Source organism: Tamandua tetradactyla, chromosome 24 (assembly GCF_023851605.1).
Source record: "Tamandua tetradactyla isolate mTamTet1 chromosome 24, mTamTet1.pri, whole genome shotgun sequence".
NCBI lineage: Eukaryota > Metazoa > Chordata > Mammalia > Pilosa > Myrmecophagidae > Tamandua > Tamandua tetradactyla.
Genome location: NC_135350.1, coordinates 47,994,147 through 48,008,483, shown reverse-complemented (window position 1 = coordinate 48,008,483; position 14,337 = coordinate 47,994,147). Strand labels below are relative to the sequence as shown.

At 37.5% G+C, this 14,337-nt stretch overlaps 1 protein-coding gene and 1 pseudogene across 3 annotated transcripts in view; one reads left to right on the top strand and one right to left on the bottom strand.

The window, feature by feature from the left end:
- Nucleotides 1-2,506: 2,506 nt before the first annotated feature.
- Nucleotides 2,507-14,337, top strand: part of CFAP299 (cilia and flagella associated protein 299) — an 857,410-nt gene continuing 845,579 nt past the window's right edge. For all 3 annotated transcript variants that reach the window (XM_077143042.1, XM_077143040.1, XM_077143041.1), the window contains exon 1: nucleotides 2,507-2,669. In XM_077143042.1, the coding sequence (XP_076999157.1) occupies nucleotides 2,559-2,669 (111 nt within the window). In that variant the 5' untranslated portion in view covers nucleotides 2,507-2,558. The remainder of the gene's footprint in view (nucleotides 2,670-14,337) is intronic.
- On the bottom strand, nucleotides 4,430-6,640 carry LOC143668323 (F-box only protein 34 pseudogene; annotated as a pseudogene).

Sequence of the window (14,337 nt, the reverse complement as noted above, 5' to 3'; positions counted from 1 at the left end):
AGTTTCAATCTTAAAAAATTCTGATCTCAAGTCAGAAATGCATGGTATTTCATGATCATAACAATGACCTTGTAATGAGAAATGGACTTGCTGAAACTCATTAAATTCCTCATTACACTCTTACCTGTAATTTCTCAGGTGCAGGTTCACAGGTGGTTTTGAATTTCAGTTGAAAGTTAAGAAAAAGAGATAATGGAATTATATTAATAATTCTAGACATTCTGTGAGGAACAAGTCTACAAGCCTAAATTTACACTTTCTGCCCTTCATTTTTACATTAATAGAGAAACATTTGTTGAAAATCACTCTCAATTGATGTTTCAAAGTGGAGGACTTTACTAGACTCTGACTGAAAATATTTCCTATGATTGTTTAATTCTAGATGCTTTAGAGATTAATTCATCAAAGGGCTTTTGCCCAAATGGTAAATCTAATGAGCTTTTGCCTGAAAATGAACAATCACAATGGATTATAACAGAACGATATAGAAAAAATAACCTTCAAAGTGATGAAAACTTGATGAAGAAGAGCTTCAAAGCAAATGTGGTAATAAATGCAAGCACTCTGGAGCTTTAACAGGAAGACTTTTTTTTTTTCAGTAGTACATGATTGCATGATTGCATCATCAGCACCCGAGGCAATTTTCATTGCATTCCTTTCTTGTTCAAGGACATGACTACTACTTTGAGCAAACACTTCAACCTAGCTTTCAAAGGTTTGCTACCAGCTTTGCCTCTTCTATCTAGTCAGTTTCATTTCTTCTACTGCCATTTCTGTATCCCTCAGAACTGTCAAAACAATTTGTGGCTTTTCCCAGAGGGATCAGATCCCTCCTGTCTCCACATTTCAAAATATCATGTTCCCTTTTCTCCTATTATTTGTGCCAATCCATCTTTCCTTACACAATTTGACCTCTTTTTTTCCCTAGTAAACCATAAAACAATTTCATAATTAGGTCCATGTAATAGAGGCTCTTCAAATCACTATTACCTCTGCTTTCTCTCTGTGGGAAAATGGGGAATAATAAATTATGCTAGTATTTTCATCTTTAGGACTTTGACAAGCCATTTACATTTATTCTGCCTCTATATTGGGAATAATAATAATGCTACTTTTTTGTGATGATTAAATTAAATAATACACATAAAGTACTTAGTATAGGGCTGACACATGATAAGGACTTAACAAATATTAGCTATTATTATTGTACTAAAAGAAATACTTTTATTATCTATACATAGTACATGACTGAATCTTTTCTAAACCTTTTCTTGTGCTCAATTCACCCAGAATAATGCCTCTTTCAGGAGAGAATGACAGAATTCTCTAAATAACAGAAAATGCTGAGAACTATGTCCCCACAAGCTGGGATGTTAAGTCACATGAGTTTATTCTCTATTGGACTATTTGAGTTTACAATTCCCTTATTTTTTTAGATATTAGATGATGTCATTTTGCTGATGGTTGTTAATTTTAACACTGATACTAGTTAATGAGTCAGTCCATGAGTAGCATTTAAGATGGTGCCTGGTATGCAGGGAGCATTCAATAAATGATTCTTCATCTGCTGGATCAGTTTATTATGTTATCAGTGTTCTGGGTTTCTCTCTCGCTTCTTTCTCTTCTCCCAGCTTCTATGATTAATATAAAAATAATGTTCAAAATTGTCTTTTAATGCATTTCCAAATATACTCATTATATAGGTGTTAATTTCCAAAAGTGATTTGTAAAATGTTAAAATTCAGAAATGGGTTCTGAAAAGTTTTGCGAGCTGCCATGTTGGATTATTTTCAACCCGTTTAAAAAATGTGAAGCTATGTTGTAAAAGAACACAAAAATAAGTCTGTAGTAAAAACATTTTCTTTTTAAGTTTCCACATATATTTCACCCTTTAAGAGGCAGCTTCAACAAGGCAAGGTTTTCACTGTATGCTTACTGAAATTTAAAAAGTTAAAAAAAAAAAAAAAAAGAAAGCAAGTACTTGGGACCAAAAGAAGTCTTTAAAGATATTTTTCTTGACTATGTTTCCTTTAGAAAATTCACAAATTTTGATACTTTTCCTCATACTCAAACATTAGCAATGATTCACCCACAAGATAGTATTTAAAAATAATGTGACAAAATCGTTTATATTTTGTTATTGCACTTGGTCACAAAACCATTTTCATAGACCTCTACTGTGATACACGTACCCTTGCAGATATGGACCTTCAGTTGCCTGAGAACAGACTTCGGTATTTTTGTGCTGCATAACATTGTTTTAGAATGAGATTGAGAACGCTGATCCACAATATTTTGTCTAAATACTCTGGAAGTACGTAATTTTAAACTCTGGCTTGCAGTTTGCCCCGTTGCTCCACATACTTCACTAAAAAATTGGGGGTGGGTAATTTGACCCGGAGCTTCCAGGAGTTAGGCAGAAGCTTGAAACTCTATGAAAACACTGGGCGGGGTTAACGCCCAAGGCGCCGCCGGCCTCCAATTGATTGGCAGGAACGAAGTGGGTGGAGCCTCCTCGTGCCTCGGTTGCTAGGGCCGCCGCGTCCCAGACTACCGCAATGGATCAGGAAGAAGGCCTAACCTCTGTGGACAATATAGTCACTCAGTTCAACACCTATGAAGATTTCCTCGACTCGCAAATCACTACAGTCGACTTGTACTATCTGGAGGTAAGGGCGGCTCCTACTCCGCGTCTCGCCCCTCAGTCCCTCACCCTGTCCCGGAGTTGTGCGGCGTGCGCCCCCTGGCGGTTGACAGCGCCAGTATGCGGCGTCTGGTCTAGGGTCGGCGGCGCTCAGTCGGGGAAGTGAATCGCCAGGTCCCCCACTCCTTGCTGTCCCAGTCCGGGCCGAGCTTGGGCCCCTTGTACTATCCGGCGCAAAAACACAGGGGCGCATTCACACACTCAGACACCCTGAGGTGTCCTCAGTTTCTGTGTCTTTGCCTCGCCTTCCCATTCCCAACTCACTCTCCTTTCAAACCTGTTCTTCTGGGCTCCACCACTGGGCTGAGAGGCCTGCTGAGCTTTCTCCCCTGCGATGTAATTCCGCCGATTCATAATAAAGAACTGTATCAAAGGGCAGTATCCTTGTTATAGTGAGGTTTAACGTAAATTATGGATTTTGAAGTTTGAAGGGTCCTTTATCTTCCAAAACATATTCATATGCTAGATATGAAAACCGTTTTAGGGAAATGGAAAAGTCAAATTCTACTCCTTTCTCTGCCACGGACATATTATGTGATCTTGGACAAATAATTTGATCTTTCTGGAATAATCTGTTAAAAAAAATCTAGGTGATATTTCTAGCATATCTCCCAGGTATAAAAATAAGCTTGCTAATATATATGTATCTTTTAAGATGTATGCTTTTACTGAAGTTAAAAAAAGTTTGTAACCAGAAAGAATGATTAAAGTAGACAAGGATTTTATAATCTGCCTATATATGACATTCTCATTCTTGGTAGATCACTAAAATATAACAAAGGATTTTTCTCTATGCTAATTTTAAGGTTGTCCAGTTAAACCAATATTTGGTATCCTTTGAACAAGTTAGCCTCTTAACTATTTATTGTCTCTTTTCAGAAATATTCATATATTATACAGGAAACATTCATGGTTTACTTGGAAAACATTTATATTTTATACAGGATGTACAAATTTGAGACAGGACAATAAAAAAACACACCATTATAGCCACAACGCTATTTTAGCTGCATTGTAGTGATTATGTTGTTCAGTCAGTTGTCCATTATATACAAATGAATTTTTTAATAGTATCATTTACAGAGGGCCAAAAACACTTATCTAAAGGTAAAGGCACTCATGTTTAATGTGCAGTTTCCATAGTCCTATGAACAGACAACAGTTATATACACTGTAAACACCACGGGGCATGAAATTCATTTTTGACCACAGACATCACTCTTACAGGAGCAAACGTATAAGGTCTAAAGTAAGGTGCCTGACTTTTCCTTTTCAAACAAACTTTTCATTTAAGAGAGCTGCTGTGTGGTTCACTGAGCACTATTTGCTCATCTCAAATGTGGTGCCAATGCTGGAAACGTTTCTGGCACCTATTCTGGGGAGTGCTTGCAGAGTCTGCAGTGTACTCCTCCGACTGTTCTCCATGGGGTGCAAATCTTCATCCTTTGAGAATAGATTTGATTTTTTTTTTTTTTAAGAAAACAGGCATAGTTATTCGCAGCCAAGTAAATTAGACTTGAATGCCACCCTGGATCAAATGTGAGGTACCACTATAGAAAAATAAGACCACTTTTCTTGTACAGCTCGTACAGTCCTAGTGGAGTAAGATTTTCCTAGAGTGACTGATGACTCTGTGAGGCAACACTCATTTGAACGGTATATCTGGGTAGTATGTTTGCAGCTTTAAAAATCAGTTTTTTTCTTTGGTTGCCTTTCACATAGACTTTAATATTCCTCTTCAGTTTCAGTCCCTTATGCTTTCTTATGGATTCTCCATTTAAAGCTGTGGCAGGCAGGGATCCAGTGATTGTCATGAAGCTCCGGCTTACAACTGGGGAAGCCTTTATGAGACCGATGGCAGCACATCTAATATCCTGGCCCATAGGGCAATGCTTGGCAATAAGATTTGGGGTGCCACTGGCACAGGGACTTGTACCCTTTCACATGTTTTTTCTTGCCCTGCTTGCAAGGATGCTCTCTATAGTGTGGAACTCAAACCCAGCAAGAATCTGCTGTCTTGATGTTGTAGTATTCAATGATGAACTTAAAATAGCAGCAGGTACATTTATGATCCACTAAACTCTTGGTGGGAAGTAACCTAAAGAGTTTCACCATAATGTGGTGGGACAAAATGGCCATGTACTGCTGAAGTTCCAAAAGCTGCTGAATTCTAAACCTAGTCTCCAGAAAGTTTTGAGACAGTTCCTTCTTCCAACTGGGTGTCTCAAGAACTGGTAATGTACTTTCCACAGAAGATTGGAGGACAAGTGGTTCAGCTGAAATGTTTTTTCTTCAGATACACTCTCAGCCTCAGCAGCATCTTCAAGCTGGCTGTCCTCTGAAGACTCTTTTGTTGTGCTTTCTTCAACTAGGAACAAATTGGCACTTATTAGGTGGCAAAAATAATATCCTTGGAAGTGGGTCGTCACAGGGGTTTAAACTAGAAGGCTTGTCTTTCCCGACCTTGGACACAGTGATGTTGATGCACAAAGATTCTTTTCTTCTTTGATCAGGATTTTGGCTAGTAAGCAGCACAAGATCTCTGCTTTTAAAAGCATCAACATTTGTGGGCAATTCAGTGGCTTGGGGACAGGTCTGAAGAGGAAAAAGCAACCCAACAAGTTCCTCTGTCATTTCCACAACACAGTTATTGCTGTTTTTCATGTCAATTTGCTCACCTGGCAAATTCTGCACTGTCCATATGGAAATTCCTATCTGCTGGTAATGAAGGAGAGCTGTGAGAAGCACTGTTCCAGGCCTGGTCCGCTTTAGGAGAAGAGTGGTCAGCTCTTGAGGGGCTACAGTCCACAGATACAGACCCCATGGGATTCATTTGAGTGTCAAGTGCCTCCAAGTCACCGTTTTTTGTTTTACTTTCATCAGCCTGAGTGCCATTTGCAAACAACACCCAGCCCACATTCAGACAGAAGCTGTTATTCCTCCAGAGGCTCCCAGGCTCATGCTGGTTCTGTTGTTTCAGACGCTGTGACTCCAGTTTGGCTACCATGTCAAGGACCTGGGCCGGCTCACTCTGGTTCACCAACCTCAAGATTTCACTTCTCCGTGGGTTCTTCACAGGTTCCTGGGGTAAAAAAGAGCTCAGAAGCTGGAGGGACACCTCTGGATTGCCCAGAAAACCTCACAATAGCAGATGAATTTGTGCAGCTTTTTGCACAACTGTCTAGCAGAGCTCAAGGAAGGCTGCCATCTGTATGACCAATAGAGGTCTTCCTGCATAGGCTGCGTCGCCACCGTCAGTCACATAATGCACAGAGCAGTGTGCAATGCCACATGCAAAAAGCTCACGCTGGTAGCACCTGCTGTTGACTTCCCTCATCTTTTCTAACTGTATGTTGGCTTTTTTAAGATCTCCTGATTTCTTCCTTCTTTTAGTAGCTCTCCCATCAATATCCCAAGAACTCTTTGTTTGTTAGATTCTATCCTGTTGCTACACTGGGGGGCTGCAAAGAATGCAATTTTCCCCTTGGTACTTCCTGGTTTCACAACAGCCCAGATATCCAGTGGCCCTTCTCCTTCTACACCCTGCTGGATTATCTTAGGTGGTGCGTTCTTTTTGGTTTTAACGCTCAAGCTGCTCTCTGCAGGACTCTTCCCACTCATGTTGCACAGAACATTTGGAGAGAGGATTCCAAAAGGCTTTCAAGATGAGGCTTTACTAAGAAAGGTTGGAGGAAAGATGCTTATTTTCATGTAGCTAGTTCTGCAGTTTTCATCTCTTATACCCCATGTGGTGGCTCCTAGGAGTTCTCAGAGCCTCCCTGCTGATTTCTAGAGGTCATTCTTTCTTCTGGAGTTTCCAGTGTGGCTTTAGGTGCATAACACAGGGCTTTTCTTCTTTTTAGTAAGTTCACCATGAAGTGTTTACAGGTAGAAGGTTTGTCTTCTAACCTTAACCGTCAGTCTCCTCTTAGGATTGACCTGTGCTCCTGCCCCACCTGGGGCCAGTCCAGGGGCTGCATCATCCTGGTACTGTGGCGGTAGGAGGCCTGGCTTGCTTTCCACTGCTGAAGCCCATTGAGCACTCAGTATGGCAGGTGGAGGCTTTCTAATATTTATACAATATGTATAAAATTATGAAAGTGAATTTTATGCCTTGCACATAAGTCAGTGAAATGGGGTGGTGGGGTGGTGGGGAGAATGAACCCAATGTTTCTAAACAATGTTTGATAATTGAACTTTTAAATAAATAAAAATGAAAAATAGCCAGTAAACATCTGAATAGAATAAAATCATCTTTATAGCAGATGTAGCACTTGTTGCCATGCTTAAGACTAGTATCAATAAAAAAGGTTTCAGTTTTTTTTTTTTTTTTTTGCATGCTGTATGGCAGGGTCATATTTCATTCTTTTTCCCATGTGAGTATCCCGTTGTTGCAGCACCATTTGTGAATTTTTTATTTGTTTGTCTGTTTTTGTTGGTTTCTTTTGTTTGTTTGCTTTTATGGGAAGTGCATGGGCCGGGAATCGAACCTGGGTCTTCTGCATGGCAGGGGTGAAAATTCTACCACTGAACTACACTTGCACCCCCAGTTTCAGTTTTTTTTTAAGGCAGGGAACTTAAAACACCAATGTAATTAGGGGTGAGAAATTAATATATTTTGTGTATTATCAATTAGAACTTTAAAGGTCTCCCAAATGGAAGATGGTGATTTGGAGAAGGATAAGGAAAAAATTATTTTAATATCTGGCATTGACTAAGCTTATTCTTATTGTACTTTCATAAAAATAAGATTTAGATGAATGATATTAAGGCAAGTCTATGTATTATTGGTTTGAGTAATGAAAATTAAAAAGTGCCATTATTCTTTGGGTACCAATATTCTCGAATATTTTTTGTGTATACAAGTTAAGTGTCACATGGAGACAAATGGACTCCCCTGAATTACTTGCTCTTTTTTTTTTTTTTTTTCTGTTATGGGCACCCAAAATGGACTTTGCTTTGATTGGAGCGAATTTTTAGTGACAAATAAGAGGTAGCATATTGTAGTTGTGGAAGAGCCTGGAGTTGTGATATTTGGTTTCTAAGTACGCAATGTTACATTTTTAATGAATTAAAAACTCCATTTGTTCACATACAAAATTAGGATGCTGACTAGATTTTGTCCAAAGCTCTTTATTATGTACAATTCTATGAGTCATCTACACATTCATCCTTCCATCCGTGCATCCAAGATTTCTTCCAACCACTTTTTAATTTAATAATCCTTCACCAAGGACCTTCTGTGATAGATATAGCCTTAATTGCTAAGAATTTAAGACTCATTTCCAGTCTTTACCTCAGATTCATTTATTCAGCGAACATTTTATAACAATGTACTGTCCAGGTACTTTATTGTGTAGTGTATTATTGTGTAGTATAGTATAGTATATTACTCTACTGCAGAAAGTTATAAATTTATTCCCGTAATAAGTTATTACCAATAACTTTCACGTGAAACAGTCTTACTGTCTATTCCAGATTTCTACTCTCCCCTCTTCCATCCTGCTCTGTGCCTCTGGAAGCTGACCTCTGTGGTTAGTGTTAACATGGCCCCTTTGGTTTGGGGTTGGTTTGGGCAAAATAGGAGATACCAGCAGAAGATCACAGGACTGGAAGAAAGAGGTCAAATAACTTACTCCCTGTTGACTATGGTTTGGAAGTGACTGCATTCCTTAGGTTTGCCAACTTCTCATTCCACTGCTAAAGCAATCTTTCCAAGTTCTGGCAGCCCTAGTGCACTGGTCATGGCGGTTTCAACTCTGCCCAGAGTGCTGGTTTGAAACTGTTATGTACCCCAGAAAATGCTCTGCTCTTTTAATCCAGTCTTGTGTGGCCAGACCTATTGTTGGGTGGTTTTTGATTAGGTTGTTTCCATGAAGAGGTGACCCACCCATTCTGGATGGGACCTTTTGTTTAGATCGTTTCCATGAAGATGTTGTCCTGCACATTCAAGGTGGGTCTTCATCTGCTTGCTGGAGTCCTTTAAGGGAGAGACATTTTGGAGAGAGCTGAGAACCAAAAGAAGCTAAGAGTGAAAGCACATGCCCCAGGAGAAGCCTGAAGTACCCACAGGAGCTGAGAGAGTCTTTTTGAAACCAATCCAGGAGAGAAGGTCCAGCAAATGTTGCACTGTACCTTCCCATGTGACAGAAGAACCCTTGATGCCATTAGCCTTTCAACAAGGTATCCTCTTGTTTATGACTTAGTTTGGACATTTTTATGTAAATTTGTAAATTTATAACCTAATAAATCCCCTTTGAAAAAGCCAACCTGTTTCTTGTATATTGCATTCCAGCACCTTTAGCAAACCAGAACAACCTCTGTTCTAGAAACTGCTTTTTCCTCTATCCCCTTTAGGCCTAGTGATTGTTAATGGCTTCCCATTATTACTAGCCCTGGATACTTCACCATCCCCTATTGGTTTCAGTTAATCCTGCCATTATCTTTGTAAATAGTGATATATACATATATTTATTATATTATATATTATATATATAATTTATATGATTTATTTTTATAGAGATATTTTTAATTAATTTTTTTGTTTAAAAAACTAGAGGTTTACAGAAATAACACGCATAAGATATATAACATACAGAGTTCCCACATATCACCCTATTACTAACACCTTGATTAGTGAGGTACGTGTGTTACAATTCATGAGAGGATGTTTTAACTATATTATTAGTTATAGGTTTAAAAATAGGTTTCACTGTTTTGTACAGTCCTACATTTTTCCTTTTGATTTTTATTCTAGTAATATATATATGAGTTAAAATTTCCTCTTTTAACCACATTCAAATGTATAATTCAGTGCTATTAATTACATTAACCGTGTTGTGCTACCATCACCACCATCCGTTACCAAAACTTTACAATCAATCCCAACAGAAATTTTGTACAGTTTAAGCACTAACTTCCCATTCCTTACCGCCAACCAGCCCCTACTAACCTATATACTAGATTCTGACACTATGAGTTTGCTTATTCTAATTACTTCACCTCAGTGAAATTGTACAATATTTGTCCTTTTGTTCTCTAGCTTATTTTAGCAAACATGATGTCTTCAGTGTTCACCCATGTTGCTATGTGAATCAGAACATCGTTCCTTTTTATTGCTGAGTAATATTCCATTTTACATCTATACCACATTTTGTTTATCCATTCATCGGTTGAAGGACATTTGGGATACTTCTATCTTTTGTCAATTGTGAATAATGCCACTGTGAATATTGTTGTGCAAATATCTGTTCAAGTCCCTGTTTTCAATTCTTTTGGGTATACCTTGTAGTGGGATTGCCAGGTCATATAGTAATTCTTTATGAGGAACCATTAGACTGTCTTCCAAAGTGGTTGCACCATTTTACATTCCCATCAGCAATGACTAAATGTTTCTATTTCTCGACATCCTCTCCAACATGTGTAATTTTCTTTTTATTTTGAATAATGGTAATTCTAGTGGATGTGAAACAATATGCATTATGGTTTTAATTTGCATTTTCCTAATAGCTAATGATATTAAGCATCTTTTCATGTGCATTTTAGCCATTTGTATATCCTCTTTAGAGAAATATCCATTCAATCTTTAGTCTATTTTTTTAAATTGCATTGTTTGTCTTTTTATTGTTGAATTGTAGGATTTCTTTATAGTTTCTGAGTTTAAACGTTTACAGATATATGGATTCCAAATATTTTCTCCCATTGAGTAGGTTGTCTTTTAACTTTTGTGATAGAATCCTTTGATGAATAAAAGTTTTTAATTTTAATGGGGGGTCCTGTTTATATTTTTCTCTTGTTGTTCTGCTTTGGGTGTAAAGTTTAAGACACAGTTGCCTAATACTCTGTCCTGAAGATACTTCTTATGTTTTCTTCTAGGAGTTTTGTAGTTTTGGTTCTTACTTTTTGGTTTTGATCCACTCTGAGTTAAATTTTTATATGGTGTGAGATAGAGGTCCTCTTTCATTTTTTTGCTTGATATTCTTCCAGTACCATTTATTGAAGAAACAGTCTTTCCTAGTTCAATGGACTTGGCACCCTTATCAAAAATCAATTGGCCATAGATGTGAGGGTTTCTTTCTGAAATCTTAATTCTATTCCATTGGTTTATTTTTCTACCCTGGTGCCAGTGCCATGCTGTTTTGACCACTGTAGCTTTGTAATAAGTTTCAAAGTCAAGAAATGTGAGTCCTCCAACTTCATTCTTCTTTTTCAAGATATTTTTGGATATTCCATGCCACATATCCTTCCATATAAATTTGATCATTGGCTTTTGATTTTTGCAAGAAGGCTATTGGAATTTTGATTAGAATTGCTTTGAATCTGTAAATAGCTTTAGGTGGAATTGACACCTTAACAATAAATAGTCTTCCAGTTGATTACCATGTAAAATCCTTCCATTTATTGAGATCTTCTTTGAGTTCTTTCAGCAATATTTTGTAGTTTTCATGTACACGTTCTTTACATCCTTGGTTAGGATTATTCCTAGATATTTGTTTCTTTTAGTTGCTATTGTAAACAGATTTTTTTCTTGCTTTCAATTCAGATTGTTCATTACCATATATGTGTTTCTATGTATAGGAAAACTGCTGTTTTTGCAGGCTGATCTTATTATTCACCACTTTGCTGAATTAACTTATTAGCTTTAATAGATTTGTGGTGGCTTTTTCTATATATATAGGATGGTGTCATCTACAAGTAGGGAAAGTTGTACTTCTTTTCCAATTTGGATTCCTTGTAGTTCTTTTTCTTGCCTAACTGATCTGGCTAGAACTTTCAGTACAGTGTTGAATAACAGTAGTGACAAAGGGCATCCTAGTCTTGTTCCTGGCATTAGAGGGAAAGCTTTCAGTCTTTCACTGTTAAGTAGAATGTTGGCAGGGTTTTTCATACATGCTGTGGTGGTTTGAAGCTGTATGTATACTGGAATAAAATGTCCTTAAATATAATCCATTCCCATAGGTGTAAACCTGTGTAAGTAGGACCTTTTGATGGGACTACTTCAGTTAAGGTATGACCCTCCCCCTCCCCCCATTCAGGATAGGTCTTAATCCTATTACTGGAGTCCATTATAGATGAATTTAGTATAGCATGGAAGCAAGAAGCTGAAATCAATGAAACCTAGAAGAGAATGGAGAGACCAGGAGACATCAACACATGCCTTCCCATGCAGCAGAAAAGCCAAGGATTACTGGCAGCTGGTTTTTGGGAAGAAAACATTTCCTTGAGGACACCTTGATTTAGATATTTTCATGCTCTCAAAACTGTAAGCCAATGAATTCCCATTGTTTAAGTCGATCTGTTTCATGGTATTTCCTGGAGCAGCCTAGGAAACTAAAATATGCTTTTTATCATGTTAAGGAAGTTTTCTTATATTCCTACTTTTCTAAGTGTTCTTATCAAGAAAGGACGCTGGATTTTGCCAAATGTCTTGTGAAAGTGTTTTTGTTTCCTTTAGTCACCCTTTTTGAGTTTTCCATCTATTGCTTACCAACACCCTGGTCTATATATTATCATTCAACACCTTGGGCCACTCTAAGTACATAAGTAGTATGTAAGTATAATAACTACAAAACCGTTGATATGATACTTGTTGAGGAATGAAGAAAAACATGGAAAGAAAATCAAGTGTGACAATAGTTAACTATTTGAAGAGCTGAGGAGGTGTAAGACAGTTAAGGAGGGTAGGGAGACTCTTCCTTTCGATGCCCATTTTATTTTGCTCATTTTACTATATACTTGTAAAACATTAAATGAAATATACCCAGTATTAACAACTCCATTTATCTCTGCTGATCAAATAACAGTGTTAGTTCTGAAAGTTAGTAACATCTTACCTAATTAAACCAATCCCCTAAATCAATAAACAAATATTTAAAAAGTTAGTCAAATTATTGTACTATGATTTTTTAGGTTCTTTCTCAGTAATTGTGTCAGGTTAAATGAACACAGTCCTTTCATCTCAATAGCTGTCTGTAACCACTAAAAAAGGAAAATTCCTAGTTGGATTGCTTTTCTCAGTTAAAAGATCAAGTGGTGTTCTTAGAATTATTTAAAAATTTCCCTGACTGATGAATCCCAATCATGGCCAAACTATTTACAGAGATTATCAACATAAAGTTTTACTTGGAGAATTATTATCCAATTATTTAGAAAATAGAAATAAATAAACAAGACAAATTAAGCCTTTGGGGTATACCTTTAAATTACTTCACAGGTATTGAATGAGGGAGGATCTAGGAAAAATGTAGTAACATAACATATCTTAATTGTACAATAAGCCAACCAACAAACAACCACTTTGTTTTTTACTTTATTTATTGCATCAAAGTGCAGAGTAAATGCTATTCCCTATGAAATAGCTTCATATATTTTAGTATCTGCTACAGTCTTTTATTTGTTCAATAGAAATCAAATTTAGCATTTATTAACTGCTCTCAGCTTTAAGGAGTGTATTAGTTAGGGTTCTCTAGAGAAACAGAATCAACAGGGAACACTAGCAAATATAAAATTTATAATCGTCTCACATGACCGCAGGAAGGCAGAGTCCAAAATCCGCAGCGCAGGCTGTGAAACCGATGATTCCAAAGGAAGGTCTGGATGAACTCCAGAGGAGAGGCTCACCAGCCAAAACAGGAAGAGAGCCTGTCTCTTCTGAATCCTCCTTAAAAGGCTTCCACTGATTAGATTAAGCATCACTCATTGCAGAAGACACTCCCCTTGGCTGATTACAAATGGAATGAGCTGTGGATGCAGCTGACGTGATCATAATCTAATTCTATGAAATGTCCTCATTGCAACAGACAGGCTAACACTTGCCCAACCAGACAAACAGGTACCACCACTTGGCCAAGTTGACACATGAAACTGACCATGACAAGGAGGGTCCTTATTTGTCATTAAGCAGATTTCTTGCCTAAGTAAAAATACCTAGTTTCCTCACAGATGTGAATTCTGTTAATCAGCAATGAAACTGAAGCAAGACTTGTGCATCTCCAATACTTCTAAAACTATATGATAGTTATAAAATTAAAATGTTATGAGCCTAATATCCTCTTCAGTATCTCAATTATCTGTCAAACAAACAATTCCCTAAACTTATATTTTGTATGTTTATATTACAATCCATTCAACTTTTATTCGTATTGATCTCAATAACAAGAGTAGAATCTTGGAGAATTCCCAAGGAGAGTGTGTAAAGTGAGACAAGAACAGGGGCTTAGAAAAAAATACTGAAGAACACCTGTTACTTCTGGCATGGAAGTGGAAGAGGTACTCAAAAAGAATAATGAGAATCAGAGGTCAGAGGGGTAGGGGGAAACAAAACAGAAGAATAGGGTGACCCAAAAGCAAGACATAGTTGGAGAGCACAACTAAACCCCCCCGAATGACATTTCACAAAACTAGGTGAAAGTTGTTCTCATGAATCCCAAAATAAAAGCTGATAGGGACAAACCACCAAAAGTCATAGCACCTATAAGGTATCATCCTCTGTGTGGGAGAAAACAATGGGCAACTCAAGGACCAATGATCAGGATAATCCTCAAATAGAGAGAAGATATTATATGAAAGTGCAAAGGTTCAATTTAAGAAGAGCAGCGGAAACTAGGAGAGGTGAGTTCAAAAGTTCTGAAGGA